The sequence below is a fragment of the Podarcis bocagei genome, assembly GCF_964188305.1.
Source record: "Podarcis bocagei genome assembly, chromosome: 13".
NCBI classification, from domain to species: domain Eukaryota; kingdom Metazoa; phylum Chordata; class Lepidosauria; order Squamata; family Lacertidae; genus Podarcis; species Podarcis bocagei.
The window spans coordinates 39595966-39614553 of record NC_138138.1 but is presented as its reverse complement, the minus strand read 5'-3'; the positions used below and the strand labels follow the sequence as shown (position 1 = coordinate 39614553).

The following is an 18588-nucleotide window of genomic DNA, read 5'->3' as shown; positions in this document are numbered from 1 at the left end:
TTGATGATAGCGGGTTGTAGGCAGCCAGCGTTCCTGAGGGGGTTTCCCCCACCTTTGTGACACAGTTGAGTTGTTCAGCCACATTTTTGGCCCTGTTTTTCTAGCGTTTTCTCCCCTTGTCTGTTCCTGGCTTCCTTGTTAAGTCCCTTGACTGAGAGCAGCTCTGCTTATTGTGTCTAGAAGGTAACATCTGTGAGTCCACCGCCATCCAGTTTTTGTAAGTTCATACTAGAAAAGTGTGTGTGTGTGTGTGTGTGTGAGAGAGAGAGAGAGAGAGAGAGAGAGAGAGAGAGAGAGAGAGAGAGAGAAAGAGAGAAGAGACAGACAGACAGATGGAGAGAATTGCATACAAAGACAGGTTCTGGCAAACCCTGAGTTTTAAAATATTTTCATCCTGATTCATAATATATTTCATTAATTCATCTGCCAATAATTATAGTTTTATTGTGTATGGGTAAATAGGAATCTATTAGACTCTTCCACACCAACTTCGGAGTACAGGCCTATTTGACGTCATATGGTTGTGGGTTTTTTTTGTTTTGGTTTTTTTGGAGGGGGTTTCCCTAGATTTTGCTACATTTTGTGCATGTATCGAAATGGTGGTTCGGGTTGTATATTGCTTCCCAATCCCATTTTTTCTCTTTCACATGCCAATCAGATACCTCGAATCTTGCAAACTGTGCACAGAGTCTTTCTTCTGTAAGATTTTATACAAGAGTAATGAAATACGTTAAGTATCTTAGAGAATTCCAACTTTGTATTTTGTGGAAAGGGAGGTGGGCGTGAATGTGTTTGGGTGTGTCAGGCCAGTGATGATGATGGGACCTTACAAAAACCTTTTTTTAAAACGGCTATGTCCTCTCGGTCTTAAGGAAAAATCTGAACACATGGTGGGAGGTGGAAAATACATATGAATAAGAATATACTAGAAGGACAGCCTTTAAGTAGCAACTGCAGACAGTCCCCAACCCAACTCAACGGTTCTCTTTTTCTCTCGGCTCATTAAAACCACAGTATTCTGGCTGGGGACCCCAAAGTCCTGGTTCCAGTTACTTTTTGCTTTCCCACAATTGACTCCACCCTTGCCAAAACCCAGGCCTTATTTCCCAGTGATTACTTTGTAAACATGAACTGCTCTTTTATTGGCATGATAATGTTTGTTTAAGACGTTCCAGAGTTCAACGGATTTGGTCAGGTTTTGTATTTGATAGTCAAGTCAGTGCTTCAAATATTTCCTTTCCCTGCTCATCCCGCTCCTCAAAGATTCATGTTTGTTGTTTTTTTCCCATTCAGAGAAGTGGGGAATTTCACACTGCTTTGCCTATGTGTCCTGAAATTTGCCGCATCGCTGGTTTGTGGGGTGGAGGGAGGAGATATGAGAGGCAAATGTGTGCAGAAGTTCACAGGAGCAGTGAAAAACGTTTAATACCCCACTGGTCTTATCTGAGCATCTTCCAGTCATATGGTACAAAAAGACATAGTCACTTGGAAGAACTGGGGGGGGGGGCATAAGGGGCAATTATGATTTCCTGGGAAATGGAATTCTGTGCACCCACGGCTCAGGATTGGGGTGTCCCCTGTCTGATCTTTTCTGGTTTTTCTTCTCTCCCCGCCCGCAGCCATGGCTGTCCGAGCCCCTGCTCCGCGGGGCGACGCCAGCGCCGAGAGATACCTGTTTGTGGATCGGAACCAGGTGGGCAACCCAGCCTCCCAGGCTGACTGGACGGCCAAGCGGCTGGTGTGGGTCCCATCGGAGCGCCATGGCTTTGAGGCGGCCGGTCTGCGCGAAGAGCGGGGGGACGAGGTGCTGGTGGAGCTTGCAGAGAACGGGCGTCAGGTGCTGGTCGCCAAGGACGACATCCAGAAGATGAACCCCCCCAAGTTCACCAAGGTGGAGGACATGGCGGAGCTGACCTGCCTCAACGAAGCCTCTGTGCTGCACAACCTCAAGGACCGCTATTACTCAGGCCTCATCTATGTGAGTTAGCTTGCCGGGGGGAGAGGGGGCGTTGGGAGTCTTGCCTCTCGGTTTCTCCTTTCCCTACCCATTTCAACTTTCCCCAGAGGCCTGCTTGCCACCCTCCTGCCCACCCTCCACCTGGTCCCACGTGGAGAGCCAAGGTCCCATTTCCTGGCACTCCTTGCTGTGAGTAGCCCCTTCCCCTCCACGAGACCCCAGGCACTCTGGGCTTCCAGGCCCGCCTTTCTCGAACCCAGTGCTTCTCAAACTTGGGTCTCCAGCTGTTCTGGATTACAACTCCTATCATCTCTGACCACTGGTCCTGCTGGCTAGGGATGATGGGAGTTGTAGTCCCAAAACAGCCGAAGACCCAAGTTTGGGCCTCTAGACTTGCCACCGTCTTGACTGAACCCAAGAGTTCTGGCTTCCACCACCCCATTCTCTCATCCACCCAAAATACACCTGGGCTGGGAAATCCGAATGATGCAGCTCATACCGTTATTGCCACCATAAAGAGAAAATGTGTAGAGTGGCACATAGCTGAATTGGGGGGGGGGGCGGTGGCGGAAAAATGTCATTGGGTGCAATTCTTACTGGTGCAGAGAACTGCCACTCTAGGCCTTGTCTTCTCTTTGGAGAAAGCACCAGAAACTTGGTATTGGAAATCAGAATGGAAAACAGGCACTTTCTGGATTTTAAACTGGAAGCACACGGCTCTCAGGTTGAGGAGCTTGCGGCTCTCCAACTGGACTACAACTCCCATCATCCTTGACCACTGGTCACGCTGGGTGGGGCTGATGGGAGTTTGAGGCCAACAACATCAGGAGGGCCACGTGGTTGGGGAACTGGGGGGCCAGCCACATTTGGAGGGGCACAACCCCTGTCTGGAAGATCCAGGCCCGCTATAAGTATTTTTTCATTTCAATGGTGGCAGCTAGGCCCCATTGGGTGACCTAAGCCAAACTGGAGCCCATGTGCCCCCTACTGGGCAACAGTTCCCGGAGTTTGTGCTCTTGGACCACAGATCTGTTCTCCCTTCTGAGTGGAGGTGCGGTTTTGTTCAGACGCTGAGCTGTTCAGTCGTAGCAGGCGCTGGTGCCAGGGAGGAGGAAGAGCTGGTTCTGGGGCTTAAAAGTTGGGCTTTTGTTGTTCCCAGTTTGTGGAGCCCGGGTGCGTGGGTGATGACGCCAGAAGGGGGGAGCTGAGTCTCCTCCACCCCAGTAACACACGCAGCTTAGCTACGAAAGGAAGCGGGGAGAGATGCCCCCTTCTCTTCTGCCCTGACTGGCATTGTCAGCTTTGGTTTCCGTGCCACCCAAGCGGGCACAAAAGGCTGCCCTGAGAGGCAGCGTGCCAAGGCATTCTCTCAGCCGCACGTCATTGCTGACTCGCGGACAGCCCAGCAACCCTCCCTTCCCCCGTTCCAGTCCCCACCCCTGCAGCTGGGTATCGGGGCGGGGAACGGACTAGACCTGTTTAGCTAGAACGGGAGCCCGCGACGAGGTGTGAAACAAATTCTCCCGAGGGCGCAGTTGCAAACACACACACTTCATCTTGAGAGTGGAAGGCTCTAGATTGTGGGTTGCCTAGCTCTGCCACCTCCTTTGGGGCAGAGGGCCTCTTCTATGGGAGATCCCAGCAGGGGGCACCTTTTGAGAAAGTGCCACATGGAAGGGAGCTTCTGCAGCTTCCCTGGGCGGCATCTTTTGCTCAGGTGTCCTTCCCTCTCTCTGCTGTTTACCCTACACCTGCCTCCCTGCAGTCCCAGCCTATTGCTTTGTGTTCTGTTCACATTCATCCAGTTTTATGCAGGCTTCCAGCCTCACTGGCCCTGCAGTAAAACTGTACAAGCATAGTCAGGGTAGGCCTTTGGGGTTGGAGCAGAAGCCCAGGGCTCCACTCAGCAGAGCGATTCGCAGGGTCCCCAAATACTGTCGCAGCTCTGGTTTATCTCATTTTGAAGTTGGGTGCAGCAATAGACTGTGCCCTTCCCGTAAGACCGTGAAGTCCAGAGTCTAAAATTATGTAAGCTCACCACTGGATTGCTTTGCCGTGCGTGGAACTCGGCTCTGAGTGTGGTACCATAAACCACCCCAAAATCGGGCCGGTGGTGGTGTGACAAAGACCAATCAACATTCAGCTTATTATTAGATGACCTTTATTATTATTATTATTTATTATTATTATTATTATTAGACTCATTAGATGACCTTGTTGAGGACTGGAATAACCGGCTCTTGGCAGCCATTGATGAGATCGCGCCTAAGCGCCCTCTGCGACCCCGTCGAAACCGGGCCCCTTGGTTTACTGAGGAGCTCCGGAAAATGAAGCGGGATCTCAGACGGCTAGAGCGAGTATGGCGACGGACTCGTGACGGAGCCTCAAGAACATCTTATAGGACGCTTATGAAAGCCTATGAGATGGCTATGAAAGCTGCTAAGAAATCTTACTTTGCAGCTTCCATTGCATCCGCTAGCTCTCGCCCGGCACAACTTTTTAGAATAATTAGGTCAATAACGTCCTTAGGAGGACAACCAAATTTAAGCACAAATTCGACCCACAGCTGTGAGGCATTCGCGAGCTTTTTTGCGGAGAAAGTCCTGTTGCTCCGCCGTGACCTCCCTGCCAATTTAGATACAGTGACTGAACTGGAGGCCCCTCGACTGACTTCAGGTCCAGTGTTGGACCATTTCGATCGGATACTCCCTACTGATGTGGATAGATTCCTCCAAGTTGGTAGGCCCACCACCTGCCTCCTTGATCCGTGCCCGTCTTGGCTGATTAGGGAGTGTCCAGATGTTGCGCGGACCCCCCTGGTTGAAATTATCAATTTGTCCCTTGACATGGGGACATTCCCAGGGGAACTGAAGGAAGCAGTGGTGCGTCCACTCCTAAAGAAAACTTCATTAGATCCCTTAGACCTATCCAATTACCGCCCAGTTTCAAATCTTCCATACCTGGGTAAGGTAATTGAGAGAGCGGTTGCTGAACAGCTTGGTAGGTTTCTGGAGGAAACATCGGCATTAGATCCATTTCAGTCCGGTTTCCGTCCTGGTTTTGGGACGGAGACGGCTCTGGTTGCCCTAACAGATGATATCCGTAGACAACTGGATCGAGGCGGGTCAGGACTGCTGATCCTTTTAGATTTGTCAGCAGCTTTTGACATGGTCGATCATGATCTTCTGGACCATCGCCTTGCAGACGTGGGGATACAGGGCATAGCCCGTAACTGGTTGTGCTCTTTTATCTCTGGTCGGGGACAGAGGGTGGCACTAGGGAGGGAAATGTCACGCCACTCCTTGGTGTGTGGAGTGCCGCAGGGCGCAATTCTCTCCCCAATGCTTTTTAACATCTTTATGCGCCCCCTTGCTCAGATTATCCGGAGCTTTGGGCTGGGCTGTCATCAATATGCTGATGACACTCAGCTCTATCTACTGATGGATGGCCACACCAACTCGGCCCCTTACACACTGACCAGATGCTTGGAAGCTGTGGCTGGATGGTTTCGTGGGAGCCGATTGAAACTAAATCCTTCAAAGACAGAGGTCCTATGGCTAGGTCGGGATAGCATGGGGATGAGGGACCAACTCCCTTCTCTTGCGGGGGCCCAATTAGTGCCATTACCTTCCGTTAAGAGTTTGGGTGTAATCCTTGACGCCTCCCTTTCCATGGAGGCGCAAGTCACAGCAACAGCCAAGGCGACATTTTTCCACCTTCGCCGCATCAAGCAGTTGGTCCCTTACCTTTCCCGCCCCGACCTGGCCACAGTGATCCATGCGACAGTCATCTCCAGGCTTGACTACTGTAACTCGCTCTACGCGGGGCTGCCCTTGAAGCTGTCCCAGAAACTCCAGCGGGTACAGAATGCTGCAGCGAGGCTCCTCACAGGGTCTCTGCCATGGGAGCATATTCATCCAGTGCTTTTCAAGCTGCACTGGCTCCCGGTGGAGTACAGGGTCAGATTTAAGGTGCTGCTTTTGACCTTTAAAGCCCTTCACGGCCTAGGACCCTCGTACCTACGGGACCGCCTCGCCTGGTATGCCCCACGGAGAGCCTCAAGGTCCATAAATAACAACACCCTAGTGGTCCCAGGCCCTAAGGAAGTTAGATTGGCTTCAACCAGAGCCAGGGCCTTTTCAGCACTGGCCCCAACTTGGTGGAACGCTCTGTCTCATGAGACCAGGGCCCTGCAGGATCTGATCTCTTTCCGCAGGGCCTGTAAGACAGAGTTGTTCCGCCTGGCCTTTGGATTGGAGCCAATTTGATTCCCTCCGCCCCCTTTTTCTTTTTTCTTTTCCTTCTCCTGCAATGAGGCTCCATTTTAATATTTTAATGTTCCATTATTTTAATGTTGTATTTTATTTTTGTTTTTAAGTTGTAATCACTCATCTTGTTTTTATTATTGCTTGTAAGCCGCTCTGAGCCCGGCCTTGGCTGGGGAGGGCGGGGTATAAATAAAAAATTATTATTATTATTATTATTATTAGCTTAATTACCAGCTTTAAAGAAAACCACGGCCACGGTAGCGTTAAGAATCGGCCCCCGTTGGGTTATGCGTGAACAGTCTGTTTTCCTTCTTAAGCTAGCCCACTGTATTTCCTTCTATTAAAAAACCCTGGCAGTATGTACCCAGGAGTGCCCTTGCAATGAAGCCACACGAGGCAATTGTTTTGGGGCAGGGGATTTTCTTGTGTCCATCAATCCACATCATTTTTCAAAAAGAGAGTTCCAGACCAAAACCCAGAGACTTTTCAGAGCTGAAAAAGCTGGGATCGCCTCTTTCTGCCGCATATATATTCTGCCCCCCAATTGCTGTTCATGTAAACCAGGTGGTTGGTTCCTGCTCAGCCTTAAGATACGCTTGATTGATAAATTGGAAGTGGATTAACTTAGCCTGCATCTCTTTTTCTTCCTTTTTGCTTCCGCCCGAAGCAGAAGCAATTTTCGAATTTTCAGATGTTGGTTTTGGAAGGAAGCATGGCAACTTGAGAGTGCTTGTGCGCAGGCATATTTTACCTTGCGGTTATGTGTGTGTTTTGGGAATGGGGCTTGCGGAGAACTGTTCTGACGTGCTGCTCCCCCTCCCCCTTCCTTCTCCTGCAACGACAGACGTATTCGGGGCTTTTCTGCGTGGTCATCAACCCTTACAAGAACTTGCCCATCTACACGGAGCAGATCGTGGAAATGTACCGGGGCAAGAAGCGCCACGAGATGCCACCCCACATCTATGCCATCTCTGAGGCTGCCTATCGGAGCATGCTGCAGGGTACGAGTTGGAAAGCAAAGGGGGCACACAGAGGTGCCACACATTTCAGGCACTATGATGCAGCTTTAAACAGTCATGGCTTCCATCCCAAAGAATTCTGGGAGCTGTAGTTTGTTAAGGGTGCTGAGAGTTGTTAGGAGACCCCTATTCTCCTCATTCTTTGGGGGAAGCCATGAGTGTTTAAAGAGGCATCTCATGGGGCCATAGAAGTTCAGTGTGAATGTGGCCCGAGTCTAGGGCAGGGAGGGACCTTGCAGCAGCTTGCTGTGGGAGGCGGGGAGGGGTGGAGAAGTTCCAGCCATTCCCCGTTCCAAACTGAATTGGAGGAGGGAAGAAGTGTGTGGCTTTGGGGTGAGTGCGCAGTGTGGTATGTGTCAGAGAGGTCCTAAAAATCTTGTGGTCGGCGAGCTTTGGGTGGGTGGGTGGTTGCATGTCTGCCTCTGGTGCCCTCTGGCGGAGGAGACGCCTCCTGCCTCTTGTCTCTGAACGGTCTCTCTTCTTCCTTTCCCCCCTCCAGACCGAGAGGATCAGTCGATCTTGTGCACGTGAGTGTCAGCAGGAACGGTTTACCTGCTGGGGAGGGGCTTTCAGCAGCAGGTATGTGGGTGAGCCAAAGGTCATTACACACCCATTGCTTCACATGCCTGTTTGCCTGCGGCTGTGGAAATCTCTGCGGGCCAAAAGGGCACCGAGCACCAAAACACACCAGTATCTGTCACAAGGCATGCTAGTTTAAGCAAGAGGATCCCTGCAGGCCTGTCAGCTGTCCACAATGTGGGCTGCTGTGCTCACACAACCTTACAAACACCCATCTTGAACCCCCGGCTTCGTTTGCCCAGCTTCCTCCTGTTCTGTTCAAATGCCAGACAAAAATGACTGATCTGGGGCCAGAACCACGAGGCTTGCCTCCCTATTAAGAGGGAAGTGAATAATGACACTTAACCATTTAGATGTTGCTTTAGAGAAGCCTTGGCACTGGGGACTACAACTCCCACCAGCCCCAAGCCAGCGCAACCCCCTATTCCCCTCTCTGAGCTACAGTTCCCAGAATTCCCTGGGAAGAGGGATGGCTTGTCAACACCACTTTTAGAATCGTGGCTCTCTGCGGGGAACAGGGGGCCTCCAAACGACTCTCAGGACTTTAAGCAAAATTCCCAGGATTCTTTGGGAGAAGCCATGACCATTCGAAGTGGTCCCATGCCGCTTTAAATGTTCAGTGTGGATGGAACCTCTCTGTCAGTATTCTGCGCCAGCTGAACTGATGTGCGATGCAGACCCAGGAAGCGGGAAGAGAGGATGCTGCGTTTATTTACCTCTTTAGGAGACCATTTAGAAGAAGTGGGGAGGGAGAGGGGGGTGAGCGCCACCCAGGATCGAGCACCCTCTTTTTCTCACCCCCCCGGTGTCTGGTCTTCTTGGCAGGGGCGAGTCAGGTGCTGGGAAGACGGAGAACACGAAGAAAGTGATCCAGTATTTGGCCCACGTGGCTTCATCGCACAAAGCCCGGAAGGACCACAATGTGCCGGTGAGTGACCTCTGGCCAATGCGTGGTGTTTTAGCTTTTGCTCTGCTCTGCCCCCCCCTTGAAAATGCCCCCCCCCTTGAAAATGCCCCCCTCCGACAGCCTCCCAGCATCCAGGGCTCAGCTTTGAGCCAAGGCCAGCCCGGAAGCTTTCCCCAACTGCTGGTGCTCAGACTCCGGAATGCGTGAAGTAGCGGGAAAGTGGAAGCACCCTTCCCCTGAGTGCCTTCCCCTGCCACACCCAGTCTGTGCCCGCTTGGAATGTCTGTGGCATCTGGGCAGAGGCATCCGGGCAGAAGCCAGCACCAAAATGGCCTGCCCGTCCCTCTTGTGTTGTTGTTGAAGGAAACGAGTCGCTGCCTGTACCTGTCGTCATTCCTTTCAACCTGCGTTGCCACGACTGCTCACTCTGTCCTTGCCACCTGCCCTGTGTGCCTCTCGCTCACCGTGTCCTCCCGCCCCCCGTCTGCCTCCCTCCATCCCTCCCAGTCACTGCCGTTCCCTCTCGACGCCCTCGCAGATCTGCAGGTGCAGGGCTTGTCCTCCCAAGCGCTCCTGCGTCTTGGCGGAAGTAACACAAGACGAGGCAGTTGGTGCCCGCCCTGTTCTATAAGTGGCTGAATGCGGGCCTACTGGAGTCAGGATCCCTTCCCTTTCTCTCTCTTGTCCGCAAATATGATAGAGATTTCACCTCCACTTCCTCCTCCCGCTTTGGAAGTCCTGGGCACTTAATAAACTGGAGAACGAAACTAGGCCCGTAGCCAAACATTTTGCGGTGAGGAGGTCTACGTGGGGGCAAGGAGCCACTGCAGAACTGCCAGAACATAAGTACAGGCCACCTGATATGTCAGAGTCAATTGTTCCCTGCGGTAATAAAATAAAAATGAATTAACATTTTAGGAATAAGGGTCTGGTGCTCATGCGTTAGTTATCCCAACACTCACTGGCCAGAATGTTGGAAGTGGGGAGGAAGTTTACACCTAAGTTAAGCAGTTGAGCAGACTAGAACCTGCAGGCCTCCCCCCTATATAGCCACAAATAAAAGCGTGAAGAAAGTTGACAAAAGAGAAGCTTTGCCCTGCTCTCCTAATATTATGACTCAGGGGTCACCCAGTGCAGTGAAGTTGACAGGAGAGCAGATTCAGGACAGGCAAAAGGGAAGTACTTCTTCACATAGTAAAATATTGGTGCCTGGTAGAAACATTCTTGCTTAGGCAAGCCTATCCAGGTGCTTAGAAAGTTGCAGGTAATTTCAATCTCTTTTGGTATTTCAACTTTTGTATGTTTTAAAGTATGGTTGTGAATTGTTCTTGGGTTTTCTAGTTTTATCTTTTTGCAAACCGCTTTGAGGCTTTCCCCCCTTTACATTCAAGCAGTGTATACATTTTATGAAATAAATAAAATATATAATGAGTGTGGAGGGTTCCCTGCCATAGGGACCTGGTGATTAGGCCAGTTTACGTGGAGGAAGATATGCCCTAACCCAGGCATGTCCAAAGTCCATTTTGGGGGCCTAATTTGGTCCCTCAGCCGGTTTTATCCTGCCCCGTGGCAGTTTATTTACTGGGGTCAAATCCTTAAAAAAGCTCAACTACTTTGGTCGACCCTCACGCATGTTCACTTCATCAAATCTGGTCCTCTTTGAAAACAGTTTGGGCACCCCTGCCCTAACCAATGTCCGCTGGCCATGACAGCTAAATGGAGCTTTCCGCATTGAGAGGCTGCCGTCCTCTGTGGGGGCAGCAGCAGCAGGGGGCCATTGGATCAGGCCCTTCTTGGGTTTTGTTTGTTTTTATTCTTCAGTTAAATGAGTTTTACCTAGAAGTGTCTGATTGGCCAGTGAAAGGAAGCAGGAAGTTTGACTAGATGGACCTTTGGGCTTGCCCTTCACTCTGAGATCCCTTTAAGGAGGAAATTGCAAAGAGTGAATCTGGACTGGTTGCAGGACTTGGGGGCAGGAGGGGGAAGCTTAGAAGGCTCCCATTTTCTGTCCCTGCTAAATGATATTTAATAGCAGTGGTAGTGATTAATATTATTGCAGAAGCCATTCTGTTATCTACAATGTCATCAGCGTACAGGGCATCCTACAGAGTCGCAGTAACCAGAGCAAATGCTCCCTGCCCTCTATCTCGACATGGGGGGCATTTTCTCAGGCGTCTTCTTATCTTTCTTGGGAGCTTACTGAAAAACCTACAGAAAAGTGGCACCGTCTGTGCAGAGGGGCATTGGCAAGCCTGGCTTCCCTGGCCCCAGCACCCAACTGGATCTGGCCCTGGAGCCCAGTGCCTGCATAAGTGTGTGTTCAGCTCTGGGCCTTCCTATTGTGCTTCTGTTCACTTCTCGCAGTCTGGATCACATGGGGAGGCAGCGCTGGGCAGGGGGGAGGGAGCTGGTCTTACCTTACCAGATGGGCATTTGGGCCCTCTCGGCCCCTGGTTTTGTAATGGGGGCAGCGTGTGTGCGTGTTTGGGAGGAGGGGTGTTCTTGTGGGCCGTTGAGGGGAGCCTGCATTAACCCCCCCTCTATTGTCTTGCTGCCCCAGCCGGAGTACCCGAACGAAGCCAAACAACAGGCAAGAGAGCGCAATGCATGCCGCTGAAATGCCAACTCCCTGCCCCCCCTGCCAACCCCCACCACTGCTCCCTCCTCACTTGCCTGCCCTCCAACGCTGATCTCTGGTCACTTACTGGCTGCCGCTCCTGACAATGCCGACTCCTTGGGCTGCGATTCTGGCTTCAAACGCTTTTCTCGTTGGTTTTTTAAACTTTTGTGTTCTGTGTTGAAAGCGGTCCAGTGGGCTCTCTTCCCTCATCAGAGCCAGGGCGCTGGGCTCTCTTGAGAAAGGAACAGGATTCAAGGGGTGCTGGGAAAGGGAAGAGGGGCCCCTGGGTGCCCTCCCTGCCCCCCACCGACCCTTGCATTGGTTCCCGGCTCATGTTACTGCATCGTCACTGTTGGGTCTTTACTTTTTTTCTCCGTTGTCTGACTTAATCCTTTGGTTGTTGTTCATTTTTGTTTTGTCTTTTGTTTTGTTTTCCCCACCCCACCTCGTCTTGCTCCCTGCTCTCTCCCTCCCCGTCCCCATTTCATGTTTCGTGACGTCATCCCCACCCATAGACCTCCAACCCTGCTTCCTACGTGAGTAGTTTTCCTGTTGTGCTTTGGGGGGGGGGGTTCGGGTGGGTATTGCTCCCTGGTGCACGTGCTTGTGGGGTTCACCCCCTCACACACACCCTGTGGTCAGAAAAATGGAAGATGGAAGTCGCTTTGGAGTGATTCCCTTCCAAGAAGGCAGCCAGCTTTCCTCCTGCCAGGATCTAAATTTCGCAGAGCACTGCATCTGCCCACCCACCGGAAAAAAAAACACATTTCTAGGGCTAGAGCCTTGAGTGCTCTTTCTACACAGCTTCAGCTTTTGCTGCTTCTGGGTCTGGGCAACCACCCCACCCCACCCCACCCCACCCCCCACCTGACCTCTTTCTCTTTCTTTCCAGGGTGAGCTGGAACGTCAGCTGCTACAAGCCAACCCTATCCTGGAGGCCTTTGGCAACGCAAAAACAGTCAAAAATGACAACTCCTCACGATTCGTAAGTCGGCCTCCCCCCCCCCCCAGTTGGTGCTTGCATGTAGAAGGTCCCATATGCAATCCTCGGAGTCTCCAGGCAGAGGGGTACGTAGGGGCTGGTGAAACCGACCCCCGCCAGGGAGCAAAAATCACCTATCGGACTATGAAGTGTATGATGTGTGTGGCGACATGCCGCCTCTGTCATGGAGAACTCAGACATGGAAGAAGCTCCCCTTCCTTCTCGCAGCGTGGCACAAAGGTGTGAGGATTTTTCTGTCCTTCTGCCTTGCCTCAACCTCACTACGGATGCGTCCAAGTACTAGAGATGCGTAAAATGTGGTAATTTCTAATGCGGCTGCTGTGGCAAAGTGAGTTTTTTCGGGGTGGGGTTGCCTATACAGGTCCCTGCCAAAGGACTCTCAATGTGCCTCTGTCTCCAGGCAGGGCTGGCAGAGACCCTTGCCAGGCGAGCTGCTGCCAGTCAGTGCTGAGCTAGGTTGACCAAGGCAACTTCCTGCATTTCTATTGTTACGGCATGACACCATTGGGTCTACCGGTCTGCCTTGCCTCTATCCAGCAGCTGGCGCGGGGGTCCCCTTCCCTGCAAATCCCCAAGCGCCTGGTTTGCAGGAGATTGGCACTGTGATTTCAGAGCTCCAGTCAGTGTATTGAAGTGCCCATATCAAATCAAAATAACTGGCCACAGAAAATCCTGGAGTGCTGGCTGAGTAGAGTCTGAAGGTGGGAACATTTGACCTCTTTAGAGCACCTTGGCTGTGTTTTAGCTGCTTCCTTGAAAGGAGTAAGTTGCCCTTCCGTCTGCTTGAATGGTGGCAATGTTAAGGCCCAGCCACCTTCTGGGGGAGAACTGAAGGGCAAGAACTTGCAGCGCAAGGTAGCATTCATTATGTGGCCTGTTGGAAAAATAAAAAGGAACCAAAAGCCAGCTCAGCATCCTGAAAGAGCCGATCTCCCTCCCCAGCAACTGATATTCAGAGGCTCCACCATTACTGCCATCCAGCAACCCCCCATTTACCTTTCCTCTACTGGTGTTCCCTGCGGACCCATCTCCCCATCGTGCAGGATGCAAACCCGTTCAAGAACAGAGTTGTAGAGTTGGAAGCGTCATCAGTGTCCAACATGGGGCTGAAGGCCATGCCCCTGAGATTCAGAGTCTCATCGTGCATCTTCCCTGAGCCATCCTAAAATGCACCTTAACCCACTCTTCAGAAAGGGCCAGTTGTGTACACAACTGTGTTTTTCACATCCCCACCTGCTTTGTTGAGCTATGCCAACAAAGCCTCTCCTCCTCGGGAAGAAAAACCAGTTTCTTCCCGTCCTTGCCGAAGATCTGCTTTCAAATCCCCTTTGTTGTTGTTGGGAAATGTCACTTTTCGGTCCCTCCTTAAGAAGCTGAAATAAAGTGTTTTATCTTCCTCCTTGTTGAAACGAGAGAAGTCGGCTTTGCATCACCCAGTAATGCTAAGTTTCTTCCAGTTGGTGCAGAAGCGAGTTTCTACTCCTTCCTGCTGAAGAACGATTGATTAACTCTGACCTCATCTGCAGTTGACTGGGAGAGGGAAGTCTGCTCTTAGCCTCTGTTAGCCTGGTGCCCTCCAGAGGGTTTGGACTAGAACTCCCATCAGCCCCAGCCAGCAAGGGAATTCTAGTCCAATAGCACCAAGTGGCCCAAGGCTACTCTGTAGTTTGTCAGAATGTTTAAAAGGGCAGGGGGAGGAGGAAGAATCTAATAATTTCAGAGCGTTCTTATTTTAAAATCGTGGTGCATTGAGTGACGTCCAATATTAGTCATACTTAAACTGATAGAAGTCAATGGACTTACATTAACTTTCTTCCATATATTTCAGTGGGTCTGCTCTGAGCATCACTTAGCTGGATATCACCCTTCTATCACTATTATGTTTAAGGCTAGAGAAAGCATTCTACTCTGGGTGTGATGCGCACACATCCCCTGATTTGCATGGGGGTTGCATTCCTAGCCCCTGTGCATGTCAGCGGAACACATGTAAACCCACCCCTTTTCTGGGTTGTGTCGGTGATGTGCGCGCGCGCACGATTGCACGTGCATTGAACAAGCATAAAATGGTTGTTGCCTATATATTGTGTTTGCCAGGGACCTGGGCATGTAAATGAAACAATTGTCCTTTACAAAGCCGCTGAGCCCTTCTGATCTCTGTCTCATTTCTCTCTCCTCTCCCGCTGTGTTCCTCCAGGGTAAATTTATACGGATTAATTTCGATGTAGCTGGCTACATTGTCGGAGCAAACATAGAAACATGTATCCTTGCTTGTGGAGTTCTATGGATTTGGTTCAAAAACTAGGACTCTCCTGAGTTCTGTAGGCGAGAGAGCAAAGCCAGAATTAGAATAAATATGGGATCCTGGATCCGGGGATCCCTGACAGGTTAGAGGCACCTGTGGATCCTAGACCCAGGGATTCCTGATGGTGTTCTTCAGCTTTGGGTCCCCAAATGTCATCGGACTACAACTCCCATCTGACTAATCTGGCTGGGGATGATGGGTTTTGTAGTCAAACGACATATTGGCGAGCCAAGGTTGAACTGGTAAGCTAGGAAGTCTCAGAGCTGGGACTTCTGCTTCTTGGGGGAGTGAGGCAAGCTGGCTTTGTGGAGGGGGGGGGGGGAATACGTGTTTCCAAATGCAATTGTTCTTCCTCCTTAACCCTGAGCCGCCCAGACCTGCTGGAGAAATCGCGAGCCATTCGCCAGGCCAAGGACGAGAGGACTTTCCACATCTTCTACCAGCTCCTGGTGGGCGCCGGGGAGCACGTGAAAGGTAAACGGATGCTGTGCCCTCCCAGAGCAACATGTAAAAGGGGGTCCAGTCCTCCTCCTCCCACGCTTTTGGACCTCGGCTTCCTAAAGCAGCAAGCAACAAACTCGAGGGAGAAAGAGAAGGGCAACGCTTTAGCCTTCTTGCCTCTCTGCATAAATCTGGAAGTGGAACTGGCAGGGAAGGCAAGGACGGCAGCAGTAGAAAAGCAAAGGTGGTCATTGATGACAGAGCAGCGTGTCTTACAGCACGGGAAGCTCCTGGGTGTGGGAACTGGCTGGCGGAAGTGTGGCACCCTTGCCTCAGAGATGCCTCTTTTTCCTCAATGGCGCTACAGGGGAGCTGCTGTTGGAGCCCTTCAATCAGTATCGCTTTGTCTCCAACGGATACCTGCCCATCCCAGGACAGCAGGACAAGGAGATCTTCCACGAGACCATGGAGTCAATGCGAATCATGGGCTTCTCGCACGAGGAGATACATTGTGAGTCGTGTGTGTGTGTGTGTGTGTGTGTGTGTGTGTGTGTGTGTAGGGGGTCAAGAGAACAGCTGTGATCTGTCTAGCTTGGCCTTGGCCACTTTGGTTGCCCTCCAGAGGTTCTGGACTCCAACTCTCATCAGTCCCCAGCCAGCACATCCAGTGGCTGATGGGAACTGTAGTCCAGAACCTCTGGAGAGCCCCAGCCTGGCCAAGGCTGAGATAGCTGATCACTATTTGCTGACTGCGTCACACCACATTCCTCTGAGGATGTTCCCAGGCAGGGCGTGATGGCGACACCCGTGACCTCCTTAAGTCGCCTTCAGCATCCGGTGGGCAAAAACTTGCTGCTTTTGAACATGAAACCTGTCATTCTGGCCCATGTGGCTGGTAGTCTCCTCAGTCGCCCTCTCCTCCCATGTATGTCTCCTAATCAGAAATTAGTTTAGGTGTTTGTTTGTTTTTTAAAAAAGATGACAAAGTGACTTAAGAACCTGGACTAGGAATCAGGAAGTCTTTGCTTCAGACTGAGACTCTGCTGTGAACTTGCAATTCTAAACTCAGCCCTCCCATGCCGTGCAGAGATATAGAAAATAAACAGTGCAGGGGTGTCGCGTTATCTTGTTGCATTTGGAGGGCTTCGGATGCCCTCAAGGTGTTGCATGTGCTTCTTTAGCGGCTGCTGCCACATCCCACTGCCACATCCCACAGGTCCTTGCATTTCCCTTAGCCTCTTTTGGTGGATGACCTTGGGTGTTTGCATCTGCGCAGAGGGGTGGAGGCGGAAGCGTGCTCACACTAAAGGCCTTTCTTGCCCCCCCCCCCCCAGGTATGCTGCGGATGGTCTCAGCTGTGCTGCAGTTTGGGAACATTGTCTTCCGTAAGGAGAGGAACACAGACCAGGCCTCCATGCCTGACAACACAGGTAGTAGCGGGGGCTCACCAGCCCTGATAGGCAGCCAGCTGGATTTGCGGGGATGGGCTCTAGCGGGAGAATGCCTATTTTGCAGTCAGCGCTCAGCCTACCTTCCGGAATATATAAACAGTGATGGCTAACCCATGGCCTTTCGGGCAGCTGAGACCCCCAAGCAAATTTTTCTGCCCCACACAAGACCCCACTCATTTTGATGGCAGCAGAAAAGGGGGGGGTTAAAGTAGACGCAGCCGTAGGGTGGGTAGAGAGGGCCATCAACATCCGGAAGGGCCACACATTTCCCCATAAGGATTGTGTGGGGAGAAGCTAAAATTATTCAGAATTGAAATTCTGCACAATAGATCCTAACTATCCAGGGGCGCATTGAACTATCGGCTCAAGAGGTTAGGACGAATGAGTCTTGGGTGCTCTCAGGTCTTCTTCTGTGGCTGATATGGTGCTGTGGCAGGGAGGAGGTAGTTGCTGTCCTTCTTTGGACTGGGCAGCAGGACTCATCCTGTTATTTCCCAGCCTGCCACTCAGTTCCGCTTCTGCCATTTAGCTGGGCTAGCAGCAACCAGGTCATTGGGTGCATAGGCAGAGGAGTTGGGTCAGCAAAGCCTTGGGCTGACCAGGTCGAGGGTGGCCAGTGTCGAGCCAGCAGGGGACTGAACTAACAATGAGGTTGTTACCGGCTTGTTCTCTGCAGCTGCCCAGAAGCTTTGCCACCTCCTGGGCATGAACGTCACCGAGTTCACCCGCGCCATCCTTACCCCGCGGATCAAAGTTGGCCGGGACTATGTGCAGAAGGCGCAGACAAAAGAGCAGGTTGGTGGCAACAGCTGGGGTTCTGGGGGCGCCAGGAGGTGGGATGGGGTTGCCTGAAACATCATTGTGGAGGTGGGCGGGAGGAGGTTTGAAGTGGTGAAATGAGCCAAGCCTGGAGGCATACCTCCCTCTGCCCCCCTTTTCCAGGCTGACTTTGCGGTGGAAGCCTTGGCAAAAGCAACGTACGAACGCCTCTTCCGTTGGCTGGTGCATCGGATCAACCGGGCTCTGGACCGCACCAAACGCCAGGGCGCCTCCTTCATCGGTATTCTGGACATTGCGGGCTTTGAAATATTCCAGGTGAGGACCTGCAGCTGCTGAGCAACCATCTTCGTTTTGGTCTGCATGTAAATCCATCCTTCTTACCCATTCCATTATCCTTTCCTCAAGCCCTTTCTGCTCTCACCTGTCCATTGTGTTTGCCTTTGACCTTCGTCCCTGGAAGAAAAAGGGAGGATGCTGCTCCTTGCTTCTCTTCTTTCTGACACGGGCTCTGTGCTGCTTGTGGGGGGGGGGGAGAGAAAGGAAGGGTTAAAGTTCAACAGGTGTACCTGCACCAACTCCACTGGATGCCCATGTGGCACTAGCTAGATTGCTGCCTCTCGCAGCAATCTGAAGGCATAGCGTTTATGCCGGGAATGAGGCCTTTTGATGGTAGTTTCATAACTGGGGTGTGTGGGGAGGAGCACATCCGGTTTGTGCGTAGGGCAGGTATAGACATGCTTGGGCCAAAAGCACCTCTAATGGTCTGGTTCCCAGCTGATTGTCTGGGCTTGCATAGCTCACACATGTGGTATTTGATTCCCTGTGTGGTTAATTGATTCCCTGCGTGAGCGAAAAGTCACCTGACAGTGAGGTTAGGTGATCTACAGGTGAGTGTTTGGTGATATACAGGAGACAATTTGGAGTCTCATGTAGAAGCAGAATTCACACACACACACACACACACACACACACACACACACACGTGCGTGTGTATATGTGTGTATACATATACACACACTTAGATAAACATCTATATCTACACACACACACACACACACACACACTAAAAATCAAGCAAATGTACTCACATAAAACCAGCACAAGAATAATGAATCAGCAACAATAAGTCAAAATCCAAAGTTTTTATTGCATTCCAGAGGGAGAGGGAGCATGGAGGGCCCCTGCAGGAGAGGGCTTCCTCAGTTGTGATGCACCTACCAGTTTTAATGTCCTTGAGCAGAAAAGGCACCAGGAGCAGGGC

The 18588-nt window shown here is 51.4% G+C and overlaps 1 protein-coding gene across 14 annotated transcripts in view; it reads left to right on the top strand.

Annotated features, from left to right (window-relative positions):
• Window positions 1-18588, top strand: part of LOC308571593 (uncharacterized protein) — a 63961-nt gene that overhangs the window by 11674 nt on the left and 33699 nt on the right. For 5 of the 14 annotated variants that reach the window (XM_081167231.1, XM_081167230.1, XM_081167227.1 and 2 more), the window contains 13 exons: window positions 1620-1978; window positions 7070-7226; window positions 7744-7771; window positions 8649-8751; window positions 11291-11320; window positions 11866-11886; window positions 12243-12335; window positions 14548-14611; window positions 15031-15129; window positions 15464-15607; window positions 16431-16526; window positions 17224-17342; window positions 17490-17642. In XM_081167231.1, coding sequence (XP_081023357.1) covers window positions 1622-1978; window positions 7070-7226; window positions 7744-7771; window positions 8649-8751; window positions 11291-11320; window positions 11866-11886; window positions 12243-12335; window positions 14548-14611; window positions 15031-15129; window positions 15464-15607; window positions 16431-16526; window positions 17224-17342; window positions 17490-17642 — 1464 coding nt within the window. In that variant the 5' untranslated portion in view covers window positions 1620-1621. The remainder of the gene's footprint in view (window positions 1-1619; window positions 1979-7069; window positions 7227-7743; window positions 7772-8648; window positions 8752-11290; window positions 11321-11865; window positions 11887-12242; window positions 12336-14547; window positions 14612-15030; window positions 15130-15463; window positions 15608-16430; window positions 16527-17223; window positions 17343-17489; window positions 17643-18588) is intronic. The other 9 variants (XM_081167221.1, XM_081167232.1, XM_081167228.1 and 6 more) reach the window with 3 other exon arrangements.